At 38.5% G+C, this 15,055-nt stretch overlaps 1 protein-coding gene across 1 annotated transcript in view; it reads left to right on the top strand.

The window, feature by feature from the left end:
- LOC150075985 (prolow-density lipoprotein receptor-related protein 1-like) overlaps positions 1 to 15,055 on the top strand; it is a 1,358,636-nt gene that overhangs the window by 1,184,458 nt on the left and 159,123 nt on the right. The window contains 2 exon segments of the mRNA XM_090387555.1: positions 5,152 to 5,283; positions 7,797 to 7,958. Coding sequence (XP_090243681.1) covers positions 5,152 to 5,283; positions 7,797 to 7,958 — 294 coding nt within the window.

Genomic DNA, 15,055 nt, shown 5'->3' with positions numbered 1-15,055 from the left:
ACAAACCCATGCTGTCTAAATGATCCTGTAATGCTTCTTTAGCCAGTGACTCCATTATTTTCCCTGGAACAGAAGTTAAACTAACAGGTCTGTAATTACTCGTGTCACCCTTTGATTCCCCTTTGTGTATATACAGAGTTATATCCCATATCGTGCATTTAACCTTTAGAGAATTTCAGTTGGTTACACTCTCTCTTTTAACCAAAATTGATGATGCAGCAATTGTACTGCTATATAATGAGCATATTGGTGGGTACAACTGTGTCAGGGACTATGAACAGTGTTCTTGCCATCTGTTATGAACTGTGTTGAATCCAGGGTTTGCACCGGGGGGGGGGGGGGGGAATATAAACTTCGAGGGGGGACATGTAATGTATGTGTATATTTTTTATTATTATTTAATATTTACAACATATGTATATGTTACAAACATCTCTGTATATTTATGAATGTTATGATAAGAGAACATGAGAAAACAAAAAAGAAACAAAACATAGGGTTGAATTTGAAAGTGTCTGCAATTCTGCCCATACACGATAGAAGGGAGTATATGATGAGAGCCTTGTCGATCAATTCGGCCCTGGAAAGATTGTGCAAGGCTCAAGGGGTAGAATTTTTTTCAGCCTGGACTGTACTTGTTAACAGGAGGGAGGGATTGCTTCTACAGGGATGGGATACACTTAAATAGAAAGGGTGCAAGAATATTTGCTGATGCTATCGAGGCAGTGTTAGGTGGGTCGGAAAACTGCTAGCTTGGGGGGATACAAAGACAAATAGATTAACAGTAGCCACTGGCAGAGGTGAAAGAGATTCTTGCACTGCTTCTATTGGAATGAGCAGAAGCCTGAAAAACAAGATTCAGGATATTTCAGAGACTGCTGGGAGTCATTGCGGTACAAGTAAACACATGGGTTGTGTTAGGGTAGCTAAGAATAGAAATAGGTGCATGTATACTTGCGTGTACACCAATGCTAGGAGTTAGTAAATAACTTTGATGAATTTGAGGTATTGCTCAAAACATCAAGGCAGATATTGTTGGGATATCAGAGACTTGGTGTCACACAGATATAAGGAATGCAGAACTGGAATTTGGGGAGTACAACGTATACAGAAAAGATAGACTGGATAGGAAGGGAGGAGGGGTTATGCTATTAGTTAAGAAATACATAAAATCCAAGGAAGTGAAGCCAGTGGACATTGCTGGACAGTGCAGTGTCGAGTCAGTTTGGTGTGACATAAGCATTGGGAGATCAAAATTGAGAGTAGGAGTGTGCTATAGGCCTAATGACTCTGATGAGTATAATAAGAAACTGCACAGGGAAATAGAGTGGGCCAGTAAATCAGAGAGTCTTATAATGGGGGATTTTAATTTCCCAGATATTGACTGGAATTTGTGGGCTGGTCACTCACACACTAGCAAGGCTTTTGTGGATTTATTGGATGATTGTTTTCTACATCAGCATGTTCGGGAAGAGGGAGGAATACTCTTGATTTGATTGTCAGCAGTGATTCTTCATGCATTAAGAATCTGCAGATAAATGAACCACTAGGTGGCAGTGATCACAGTGTGCTGAAGTGGGATTTACTCAAAGAGGTAACTACCATTAGGGGTAAAGGGAAGGGTTATTGCTTTCGTAAAGGCGACTACGATGGACTGAGACAGTATTTAAATTCTATACAGTGGGACCAACTGACGATGTTACCAACAGTAAATGCAAAATGGGAAGCATTCAAAGAACTTATCTTGGAAGCTACTAGACTTTACATACCAACTAAGAAATGTTGTTCGAGGTTTAGGCCTAAATGGATGTCAGATGAACTGATGAGGCATATGGCAGAGAAGAAAAATGCATGGGATACATACAAATTAACACCTGACACAGAAGCCTATGATAGATACAAGTTGATCTGTAACCAAGTTACAAAAGAGGTTAGGCAGGCGAAGGCAGATTACGAGAAATCTTTGGCAAGGGATGCAAAGAAAAACAGCAAAGAGTTCTTTACTTATGTAAACTCTAGAAGGAAGGGGATGAATCAGATTGGTCCACTTGATATCGATGGGTCAACTGTTGATGATCCTGCTCAGGTAGCTAACAAACTAAATGAATATTTTGCATCGACATTCACACATGAGAAGTTATTTAGCGAGGGGAAAGCCAGAGGTGTATTCAACTCTAGCAGTAAGCTAGAGAATCTTGTAATAACTGAGAGTAAAGTGGAGGAGAAATTGTTGAAGATAAACACAAGAAAGGCACCTGGGGTGGATGGGATCTATCCAGTTATATTAAAGGAGGCAGCAAAGGAAGTAAGCAAACCCTTAGCCATAATTATGAGAGCTTCCTTGGACTCAGGGGAGGTACCCATAGACTGGAGATGTGCAAATGTGACCCCAATTCACAAAGGAGGATCAAAAGCTGACACAAGCAATTATAGACCTGTGAGTTTAACTTCTGTTCCAGGAAAATTAATGGAGGCACTAGTTAAAGAAGCACTGCAGGATCATTTAGACAAGACTTCAGTTATAGCTCGGACACAGCATGGTTTTGTTAAGGGGAAGTCTTGCCTGACCAATTTGATTGGATACTATGATGCAGTCACAAAGGAACTGGATGCAGGGAATAACTTTGATATTATATACTTGGATCTTAGATAGGCTTTTGATACTGTTGCACATGGAAGACTGCTGCACAAATTGGAGCAGTGTAATGTTGGAGGCAAATTGCTGCTGTGGGTAAAGGGGTGGCTGAGGGGGAGAAGACAGAGAGTGGTAATCAATGGACACTGCTCGTCGTGGACTAATGTTATTAGTGGAGTCCCTCAGGGCTCAGTGTTGGGTCCATTATTGTTTTCTGTATTCATAAATGATATTGATGATGGTATATCAAGCTTAATGTCGAAGTTTGTAGACGATACAAAGGTAGGCAGGGTTGTCAAGGACACTACTGACACTATGCTGCTGCAACAGGATCTGGAAAGGTTGAGCAGATGGGCTGAGAGGTGGCAAATGAAGTTTAACATTGACAAATGTAAAGTACTACACATGGGAAACAGCAACCCCAGAGCAACGTATCAACTCTGTGGTATTACACTGACAGTGGTAGAGAATGAAAGGGACCTGGGGGTGGTTGTGCAGGCAGATATGAAGTTCTCTGAGCAGTGCAGACGGGCTGCAAGAGTAGCTCATGGTGTATTGTCAATGATATATAGGAATTTTTCTAGCAGGGATAAGGAGGTGATTATTCCCTTGTATAAGGCAATGGTCAGGCCACACCTAGAGTATTGTATACAGGCCTGGAGGCCTCATTTCAAGAAGGATGTAGAGCTGCTGGAACGAGTACAGAGAAGGGCAACAAGATTAGTGAATGGAACAAAGGGGTGCTCTTACGAAGAAAGGCTTAAGATTTGCAAATTACAGTGTCTGGAGACTAGGCACCAGCGAGGTGATCTGATAGAGGTGTATAAAGCATTGAATGGTTTGAGCATGCTCAATGCTGATGGGATTCTTCCTCTCGCTCAGAATAATCACCTGAGAGGGCATAAATTCAAACTGAGGAAAGACAGATGTAGGATAGACGTGCGGAAATTTGCCTTTAGCCAGCGAGTGGTTGGTTGGTGCAACAGACTTCCATCCCTTGTCGTGGAAGTTGATAGCCTAAATAAGTTTAAGGCTCAGCTGGACAGGTATTTTGAACGAACAGAGGGGTGAAGTGGGTGTGGTTTTTTTTTTTTTTTTTGGCTGATGCTGCATAAGCTTGCTTTCTTGCATCAAATGCCTCTACTAATGCTAATGCTAAAATATTTATTATTTGACATCTAAATACTAATAGTTCACAACAACCACATTAATGAAAATAATCACATTTTAATAATATGAAAATCACAGATTAAAATTCACAAAAAAATCATACAAATTATAATGAAACATGCAAATATTATAATATTGTTCTTTGCTTTTTCTTTACATATGTATCAATCACTTCATTCATTAATTTTTCCAATAACTCATTCAGATCTTCTGCACATACCTTCATATCACCCCGGGGGCTCACATCTGGTGAGTATGGGCTTGGCACACCCAGGGTCCTGAGCTGGATATCATCATTCTTCTCTTTCTTGGTGATTCCCTTCTACTTTTGACTCTCTCTCTCTCTCTCTCTCTCTCTCTCTCTCTCTCTCTCTCTCTCTCTCTCTCTCTCTTTCTCTCTCTCTCTCTCTCTCAGGGTAACTTGGGAACTTTTTTTTTTCCTGGTGCAGCATAAGCCTCAGGCTTCCTTGCACCATATGGCTATTAATAATAATAATAATAATACAGTCTTGCAATGTTTCCTGTGCCATTTTGTTTCTTTTTTTTCATTTTGTCATCAATCGATTCATTGTACTGAAAGAACTTTGAACCGGAATACAGCATAGAGTGATAATGTCTTTACATAATACCCCCAACCCATAGAGTTCTTCAGTCATAATGTCTTTAGCTCAACATATCCAATATTTGATTATAAAATTGAATGTGTAAATAAGATTGTTGTTTAATTTGTTTTATGTTTTTGTCATATATTTAAACGAGCAAATGTCATTCCACAAAGGATCAAAGTTCAAGTTTAGACAAGATGAGATTATCTTTATGTCATCTTCTGTTAATTCACAGAAAGATTTTGATGATTCTAACTTTGCAGTAACGTTGATGATTGACATTGCTTTGTCATTAAAATAAACCTTCATTTGATTGACCATGGTATCCACAAATTTTTTTGCCATTTTGTAACTTGTACTAATATCTTCTCAGTAAGAACAATTGGTCGAATATGATGAATAGTATGAAGCATTTTATGATAATTTTTACAAATTGCACTTTCTGGATTTTGTTCAATACAATCCGACAATATATTTTCTAAATGTTGTAATTCAATTAAAATTTTAAAAAAAAAGTGGCAAAAATTTCAATGTCTTAGGTGGAACAAATATTAAAATAAAAATTACTATTTTTGCCCAGTGGTAATTTTATTCCACCGGGAGTGAAACCTCCCCCCCCACCCCCACCCCTGGATGCAACTCTGGTTATAAAAGGGGGTTTGATATGCCGTTGCATGTACCTTCTAAAAAAAAAGTCCAAGATAACCTTGAAGCATTCTCATATTAATATTATTTTTGCAGATGCCAAGCCGATTATGATGGAAAACGTTGTGAGAACTACCGTTGTTCTAATTACTGTAAAAATAAAGGATTTTGCTACTTTGACCTTCTGAAAGACACGCCAGATAGACAGAAACCACCACGAAAGTGCAAGTAAGTTCTTTAACTTTTTTTTTTATAGGTATACAAAGTGTGGCAGTAAAGTTTCGAGACTGGGGCAATAAAAAGAACACAAAGTGAAGGAGCTCAAAAATCTTTTTATTTTTATTCAAAGTAATCCTGCCTGATTAAATGCACTTATTACACCATTCTAAAAGTTTCCGAAAAGAGTCAGCGAAGGCATCCAAATAGATGATGTTCAATTCAGTGGTTACATTTTTCTTTGTGTCCTCAACATCTTGAAATCTCTTTCCTTGTGAACAGTTTTTTCCTTGGAAAGAGAAAGGCACTGTACAGATCTACTTTCCACCCTACTCTCCTGATATGGAGAGTAGGGTGATGATTCATCTGTACAGTGCCATGTTTCATCTGAAATGTCTTTACAACAAGTGCAGAATGGGCATTGTTTTCCAACAAGAACCAGCTGCCTTTCTCTCGAAATTGTGGCCTCACCCAGAAAATACACTTCAATATTCTTCAAACAAGGAATTGTTTACTGTGTGAATTATCCTTGTGAATCACACCCTGTTTGATGGAAAACATGATCAGCATTGTCTTGATTCTGACCTTCTGTAAACAAAACTTGGGGTCTTGGTGATGATTTTGAAATCCCCTGCATGCTCTGACACTTAGTCTCTGGGTTGCACTGAAATTCCCAACATTCATCTCTGGTGACAGTGCATTCGAAGAAGTTAGAATTGTCTTGACAAGTCTGGATGAGGTCTTCACGTTATAACACTTTTCATTGCTTCTGCTCATCTGTGAGGCTGTGCAGCAAAAATTTTTCACAGACCTTCCTTTTTTGCTAAATCTTCAAGTAGAATTTGACATATCATCTCCTTATTCATATCCAACTCATCAGCCATCCTTCTTATGGTCAAATGACACATCTCTTGCCACAATTTCCCGAACTTTTGCAACTCTTCCTCATTTTAAGACACCCACTTTTTGGGTCATTGCAAACATCCTGACATCCATCTTTGAACTGCTTATACCATTTAAACACACTCTTATGACTTAAAATTTCATCACCATAAACAGTTTTTAACATTTTATACATTGCTATTGCAGATTTTCCCAGTTTAAAGCAATTAAACTGGGAAAAATATAATTTCTCCATTGCAAAATTGTGACACAGAATGTTAATGCTACTAACAAAACTGTTTGTTACTTGCAACCTGTCAACCTACTGAAGTCTCTGTACCACCATCTGTTGGAGGAAATTAGAACTACAACGTACCACTTCTGTTTATTTTCAAACTCATCAAATGTGAACACAACAACACCAGTCCAGAAACTTTATTGCCACACCTCATATGACATATTTATGCTGAAGGCTGAAATTTACACATATGTGTGATATCCATTGCTTAACTCTGTAGCAGAAATGATTAACTTTAATAATCCTGTGATCTGTATTTTATTTATGCATGCAGCAAAGATACAGAAAAGCCCCGGCTAATGATAGATGTTTTCATAAAAAGTATGTTTAGTAAATAATTTCCCCATAACAGATAGTGAAAATTGGGAAATTGCAGTTTAGGCTAGTATTTTATAATGATACAGTTTTAAATATGCTATGTTTTAGATGTATATATTGGGAAATGATTACCCCTATCCATTCCTCCCCCCCCCCCAAAAAAAAAAAAAAAAAAAAACAGAGTTGCTACACATCTAGTAGCATGGGGTCAAAGGAATTGCAATTTTAAAAACTTAATAGTGTGTTGGCGTTTATAAGCATTTCTTGATTTTTTTTTTTTTTTCTTAGTTAATAATACTATCCAGTTTGCAATACTAAAATATCTTGGTAATTATTTTTTTTAAAAATCCAACACATTTATTTCATTTATTTTTTTACTCCATTTTTTTAAAGTTTATAACACAGCTGCCAATTACTAAAGAAGTGGCTTGCTATTTCAACACAGAAAGTAGTGCTACCCTGCATTACGTTTTACCTTCTTTTCTGCCTGGGAACACTTTTATCCCTCCAGTGATAGAGCTTATGCTCTTTAGAATGGCCAGTCAACCTAAAGTTGCTAATATCATTTTTAATTAAATCATAATTAAGTAAGTAAATCTTTTATCATAAAAAACTCACAAAGGCACAATTGTGACCAGTTTCAATACTGTTTGGTTCTGTCATCATACAGTGGGTAGCCTCAAGGTGTAATCACGAGCATTGTCACTTTAAGTAGAGGAACAAAGTGTCCTCAGACAGTAAAGACAAAAAAACATAATGCAGAGCAGCATTATTTACTGAAATAGTTTCAGTTGAGAAAAATATAGTTGATTAGGCACAATTTAAATTTAGAAATTGTAATATCTAATCAACTATATTTTTCTTAACTATACCCTTGCATAGCAAGGTTAAGAAATATATATATATATATATATATATATATATATATATATATATATATAAACATATAGATTTTATATGTCCATCGATATTTTTTATATATTTATGTTTTTTTATCTACTTTGTAAATGATGCCATTTTTTTTCAGTTGCTTACCTCAGTGGACAGGAGAACGCTGTGAAACTCCAACTCAGGTTTGCACTGAATATTGTAAAAATGGTGGTACTTGCCGCATTGAATATGGGGTACGGCAGTGTACCTGTCTACCTGATTTTACAGGTCAAAGATGTCAGCACTGTATGTCTTTGAGGTAGGCATTATAATGCTTTATAATAGTAATTTATAAGAATATAGTCATATCTGACCAAAACCTATCCCATTGAAAGTTGATTAATTATTAAGCTATTATGCAAATCTGAATGAACAGCCAAATTTAAATCATCATCAATGTTCTACTAATGGCAGGTTCAAGCAGAAACTCACAACCACATCTCCATATTGCTCTATCCTCGGTGCTCCTCTTCATTTTACCATATCTACCATCTCCTCTCAATTCATCTATCATAGTTTTCTTCAATCTCCCTTTGGACCTCTTCCCCTCAGCTTTTCCCTCCATCACATTCTTCACCTCACAGTGTTTGTCCAATCCAGTTTCTCTTCCACATTGTGATTATTTCAGTCCAACATCTCTTCTTGCTGCCCTTTTCAAAACCCTCTCCTCCTCATTTCATCAATCCATCTTTTCTTTTCCATCTCCTCCACACACACACACACACACACACACACACACACACACACACACACACCTCAAAACCCTCCAGTCTTCTAATATCTTCTATTCTCAATATCCGTCTTTCTACTCCATCAAGTACCACACCCATACTAGATATTGTACCAATTCTTAATCTACACATAAGGTTCTTTTTTCACTTGTCAGAAGCTTTTACTCATTATTTTTATTTTATTTGCCACTCTTTGATTCTTATTTGGCTTCCCTGTACTCTCATGTCTGTTCTATTCTCTCTCTCACCCCCCCTTAACTCACACCTTTCTCTTCCCATTCTCGTAACCTTTGTCTTCTCAATATTTATTCTCATTTCAGACCTATGACAACTTTCTTTTAGCCTATTTACCAGTTTCATAATCTTCTTCAGAGTAGTCAGGAGCAAGAGTGCAGTAGGCATGCTCTTTGAATGGACCACAGTTTAAGCCTACATGACTGCTAATTGTGATTAACAATTGTATTCATAATTTATTGTAAACTCTTCTGACCCTGGTGGTCCTGCCGGTGTATAAACAAGGACATATCATCTACAAATCTAACACTCTTAATAATCTTTTACCCATCTTCAGCCCATCCAGTCCTCCCTCATTCATATTTCCTTTATCAGATGCCTCTTTAATCATTTATTCTACAATGGTGTTAGCACCATACTTCGTTGAGGTAGCATTATAATGCTTTATAATAGCAATTTGTAAGAATACAGTAATACCTTTGTCTTCTCAATTAATATATTAAATAAAGTTGGGGATAGACAACACCTATCTCACATCTTTTCCTGTCTCTACCCTTTCATTTTCACTTTGTGAAATTTGAATGATGTGTACCAATTAGGAGGGGCAGCTCATTCGTAGGCACTGCAGAACTACAGCACCCCCAGCTTTTTAAATCTAAATATACAATCAACAGAGTTTTATGAAATTTTGTGAAGAACAGTGCAACACAATGAATATTTTTCTTAACAGGTCCCGCATGTAGTATACTCATCCTCTATTATCAATAATCAAAAAAATAATAATTGCTTTATTTAATACAAGTATTAAACAGAGACCAAGCCCAACCATAGCCATTTTTAACTTGCTTATTATTATTACTGTCTATGTCTACATGTCTTATAACCAAGGCAATTTAATGTAACTTTAAGAAACAGCACTTTCCCCATACATCAGTCACAAGCCACCACTGCCAATTAGAGTGCCATGACAAGTCCCACAGTATGAATTAGAACTGGTGTAAGCTGCTTCACGTGAATTCTACAAATTTCACTTGATTTATTTGGGTTGATTCCCAGAATTCTCTTTGGCACAAACACAGTCTGATGCTGAGCTTTCAACAGGATGGCAGTACACCTTGTATGACTACAATAGATAACATTCAAGATTTGAGTGTCTTTATTTATACAAAAACTAATGTAGTATACCATGGTTTTGAAAAAAAAAATAATAAATAGAAAATCAAGTTTGATATAAAGATAACTGCTTATAGTAGTCTCTAGAATAGCCCTATGATTATAGCGTACCACTTCCATAATTTGCGATTGTTATATGTCTGTCTGTGTACACTAAGTGGACAGAAATCATGAGATACTTACCTAGTAACGGGTAGGCCCACCTTTCGCCTGGATAAGGGCAGTCGCACTGTGATACATTGAGTCCACTAGTCCACGAAAGCATTCCACAGGTATTTCCATCCATGCTTGCTGCACCAATGTCCATAATTGAGTCTCATTCCTGGGTGGAAGATCCAAAGCTCGAAGAGACTTTTTAACAGCATCCCAAAGATGCTCCACGGGGTTCATGTCCTCTGGTGAACAGGGAGGCCATTTCATGGTGTAAAATCTGCGGAATGCACTTTGAACAATGTTCTAGTCACCACAGCTCTGTGGAGGAGGTGCATTGTCCTGCTAGAAGAGTCCATTGCCCTGTGGGTGCACAATGACCATGAAGGGATGCAGATAGTCTGCCAGGATGGACACATAACCTGGACTGTTCAGAGATTAGCATTAGCATTAGTAGAGACATTTGATGCAAGAAAGCAAGCTTATGCAGCATCGGCCAAAAGAAAAAATAATAATAATAATAATAATAATAAATAAAAAATAACCACTTCCACTTCACCCCTCTGTTCGTTCGAAATACCTGCCAGATGAGCCTTAAACTTATTTAGGCTATCAACTTCCACGACAAGGGATGGAAGTCTATTCCACCAACCAACCAACCAACCACCCACTGGCTAAAGGCAAATTTCCTCACGTCTATCAGGTGATTATTCTGAGCAAGAGGAAGAATCCCATCAGCATTGAGCATGCTCAAACCATTCAAGGCTTTATACACCTCTATCAGATCACCTCGCTGGTGTCTAGTCCCCAGACACTAATTTGCAAAACTTAAGCCTTTCTTCGTAAGAGCACCCCTTTGTTCCATTCACTAATCTTGTTGCCCTTCTCTGTACTCGTTCCAGCATCTCTACATCCTTCTTGAAATGAGGCCTCCAGACCTGTATACAGTACTCTAGGTGTGGCCTGACCATTGCCTTATACAAGGGAATAATCACCTCCTTATCCCTGCTAGAAAAATTCCTATATATCATCGACAATACACTATGAGCTTCTCTTGCAGCCCGTCTGCACTGCTCAGAAACCTTCATATCTGCCTGCACAACCACCCCCAGGTCCCTTTCATTGTCTACCACTGTCAGTGTAGTACCACAGAGTTCATACGTTGCTCTGGGGTTGCTGTTTCCCATATGTAGTACTTTACATTTGTCAATGTTAAACTTCATTTGCCACCTCTCAACCCATCTACTCAACCTTTCCAGATCCTGTTGCAGTAGCATAGTGTCAGTAGTGTCCTTGACAACCTTGCCAACCTTCGTATTGTCTGCAAACTTGGACATTAAGCTTGATATACCATCATCAATATCATTTATAAATACAGAAAACAATAATGGACCCAATACTGAACCCTGAGGGACTCCACTAATAATATTAGTCCACAATGAGCAGTGTCCATTGAGTACCACTCTCTGTCTTCTCCCCCTCAACCACCCCTTTATCCATAGCAGCAATTTGCCTCCAATGCCACACTGCTCCAATTTGTGCAGCAGTCTTCCATGTGCAACAGTATCAAAAGCCTTTCTAAGATCCAAGTATATAATATCAAAGTTATTCCCTACATCCAGTTCTTTTGTGACTGCATCATAGTATCCAATCAAATTGGTCAGGCAAGACTTCCCCTTAACAAAACCATGCTGTGTCTGAGCTATAACTGAAGTCTTGTCTAGATGATCCTGCAGTGTTAACCAGTGCTTCCATTAATTTTCTAGGAACAGAAGTTAAACCAACAGGTCTATAATTACTTGTGTCGCCCTTTGATCCTCCTTTGTGAATTGGGGTCACATTTGCACATCTCCAGTCCATGGGTACTTCCCTGACTCCAAGGAAGCTCTCATAATTATGGCTAAGGGTTTGCTTACTTCCTTTGCTGCCTTCTTTAATATAACTGGATAGATCCATCCACCCCTGGTGCCTTTCTTGTATTTATCTTCAACAATTTCTCCTCCACTTTACTCTCAGTTATTACAAGATTCTCTAGCTTACTGCCAGAGTTGAATACACCTCTGGCATTCCCCTCGCTGAATAACTCCTCATGTGTGAACGTCGATGCAAAATATTCATTCAGTTTGTTAGCTATCTGAGCAGGATCATCAACAGTTGACCCATCGATATCAAGTGGACCAATCTGATTCATCCCCTTCCTTCTAGAGTTTACATAAGTAAAGAACTCTTTGCTGTTTTTCTTTGCATCCCTTGCCAAAGATTTCTCGTAATCTGCCTTCGCCTGCCTAACCTCCTTTGTAACTTGGTTACAGATCAACTTGTATCTATCATAGGCTTCTGTGTCATGTGTTAATTTGTATGTATCCCATGCATTTTTCTTCTCTGCCATATGTCTCATTAGTTCATCTGACATCCACTTAGGCCTAATTTAGGCCTAATTAGACCTTGAACAATATTTCTTAGTTGGTATGTAAAGCCTAGTAGCTTCCAAGATAAGTTCTTTGAATGCTTCCCATTTTGAATTTGCTGTTGGTAACATCATGAGTTGGTCCCACTGTATAGAATTTAAATACTATCTCAGTCCATCGTAGTCGCCTTTATGAAAGCAATAACCCTTCCCTTTACCCTTGATGGTAGTTACCTCTTTGAGTAAATCCCACTTCAGCACACTGTGATCACTGCCACCTAGTGATTCATTTACCTGCAGATTTTTAATGCATGAAGAATCACTACTGATAATCAAATCAAGAGTATTACTCCCTCTAGTTGCTTCCCGAACATGCTGATGTAGAAAACAATCATCCAATAAATCCACAAAAGCCTTGCTAGTGTGGGAGTGACCAGCCCCAAAATTCCAGTCAATATCTGGGAAATTAAAATCCCCCATTATAAGACTCTCTGATTTACTGGCCCACTCTATTTCCCCGTACAGAGTCTTATTATACTCATCAGAGTCATTAGGCCTATAGCACACTCCTACTCTCAATTTTGATCTCCCAATGCTTATGTCACACCAAACTGACTCGACACTGCACTGTCCAGCAATGTCCACTGGCTTCACTTCCTTGGATTTTATGTATTTCTTAACTAATAGCATAACCCCTCCTCCCTTCCTGTCCTGTCTATCCTTTCTGTAGATATTGTACTCCCCAAATTCCAGTTCTGCATTCCTTATATCTGTGTGACACCAAGTCTCTGAAATCCCCACAATATCTGCATTTGATATTTTGAGCAATACCTCAAATTCATCAAATTTATTTACTAAACTCCTAGCATTGGTGTACACGCAAGTATACATGCACCTGTTCTTTTTCTTAGCTACCCTAACACAACTTATGTGTTTATTTGTACCCCAATGATTCCCAGCAGTCTCTGAAATATCCTGAATCTTTTTTTCCAGGCTGCAGCTCATTCCAATAGAAGCAGTCCAAGAATCACTTTCACCTCTGCCAGTGGCTACTGTTAATCTATTAGTCCTTGTATCCCCCCAATCTAGCTGTTTTCCGACCCATTTAACACTGCCTCGATAGCATCAGCAAACATTCTTGCACCCTTTCTATTTAAGTGTATCCCATCCCTGTAGAAGCAGTCTCTCCTGTTAACAAGTACAGACCAGGCTGAAAAAAATTCTACCCCTTGAGCCTTGCACAATCTTTCCAGGGCCGAATTGATCGACAGGGCTCTCATCATATACTCCCTTCTATCGTGTATGGGCAGAATTGCAGACTCTTTAAAATTCAACCCTTATTCACGGCTTTTTTTCAACAGTGACCTGTACTTGTTAAGCAATTCTGCCGGTCTCCTACTCTTGATATCATTAGTGCCAACGTGTACAACTATATCACCTTTTGTGCCCTTAAAAGATGATATCCGCTCTACAACGTCATCAACCTTTGCCCTTAGACATGTCCTGTTCCGCCTATCCTTTTTACAAAGCAAGTTTCCCGTTTCCCTGACAATAGAGTCCCCAACAACTACTAGTTCCTTTTGGGACCAGTGCGTTCTGCCATGGGGGCTGCCACTGTGTTGCGTGATGACCAAGTGCAAGCTCTGACATTGGTGTGGGCAGCTGAGAGCTTGATGGGCCCCTCACTTTTAATCCTTCGAGGGCATCCACCCTGTCCTTCAAGCTCTCATATAGGCCCATAACAATGCTGAGTTGTCGCCTGATTTCCTTACACTCCTTGCATCGCGCACACACAAAGACATCCCCCACGGCAGTTTCATGTCCCGTACCTGACTGCTCCACAAACATCAAGCAAGTAGTGCATTTTAATAGGCTGTGATTCAGAGGGCAACTGCCCCCCTCAGTTCTCCTCTGAGCCACAGCACTCCCATTAGCTTGAGCCTTTTGCTTTGCTGCTCTGGTCAGAGTCATGATTTCGATTTAATTTCAATAAAATTTCAATTTCAGTACAAAATTAAAACCCTAAACTTATATCCCAACACAGTTATAACACTATATTTATGTTTCAGTATCGAGTATTATCTAAGAAATCCCTTTATATAACTTCCGTATCAAGTTAAGTATTAATTATTTATTTTTTACTAATTATTTATGTTATGTAACCCAAGTCGTTATATGTATAGTTAAAGGTACAATTTAATTGACAATGAAGTTCAACAAGATTAATTATCTGATTAATTGACAATATTATGTACTATACTATACTATATTAAGCTTATGCTATCTATTTCGAGATATTATGTATCGCGTAACAATGGCGGCTATTTACAAACGGTAAACACGTGGATTTGATACCCTTTCCGATACTAAGTAATACCTACAAAATCTCTATCTAAGTTACTTTAATCTAAGTATCGTAAATAGGAATATAAAGCTACTCTAGAAAATAAGTTAATATGCTAATTTAAGCTAATAATACAGAAAATAAATCAGAAAAAACTTCTCTGTTCCAGGAGCGGCAAAAATGTACGTCCGCACAGGCTACTCTCGTGCTCTTAAACTAGAGATGCATCTAGACGTACCAGAGGTCCCAACGTGTGCTAGTTGAACATGCCCCAGACCATTACCGACCGTCCACCTGCCTGAACAGTTCCTTATTGA

Source organism: Mastigoproctus giganteus, chromosome 13 (genome assembly GCF_048544385.1).
Source record: "Mastigoproctus giganteus isolate SK-2022 chromosome 13, ASM4854438v1, whole genome shotgun sequence".
Taxonomy (NCBI): Eukaryota; Metazoa; Arthropoda; class Arachnida; order Uropygi; family Thelyphonidae; genus Mastigoproctus; species Mastigoproctus giganteus.
Note: the sequence above shows the minus strand (reverse complement) of the source record. Positions and strands in the feature narration are given on the sequence as shown.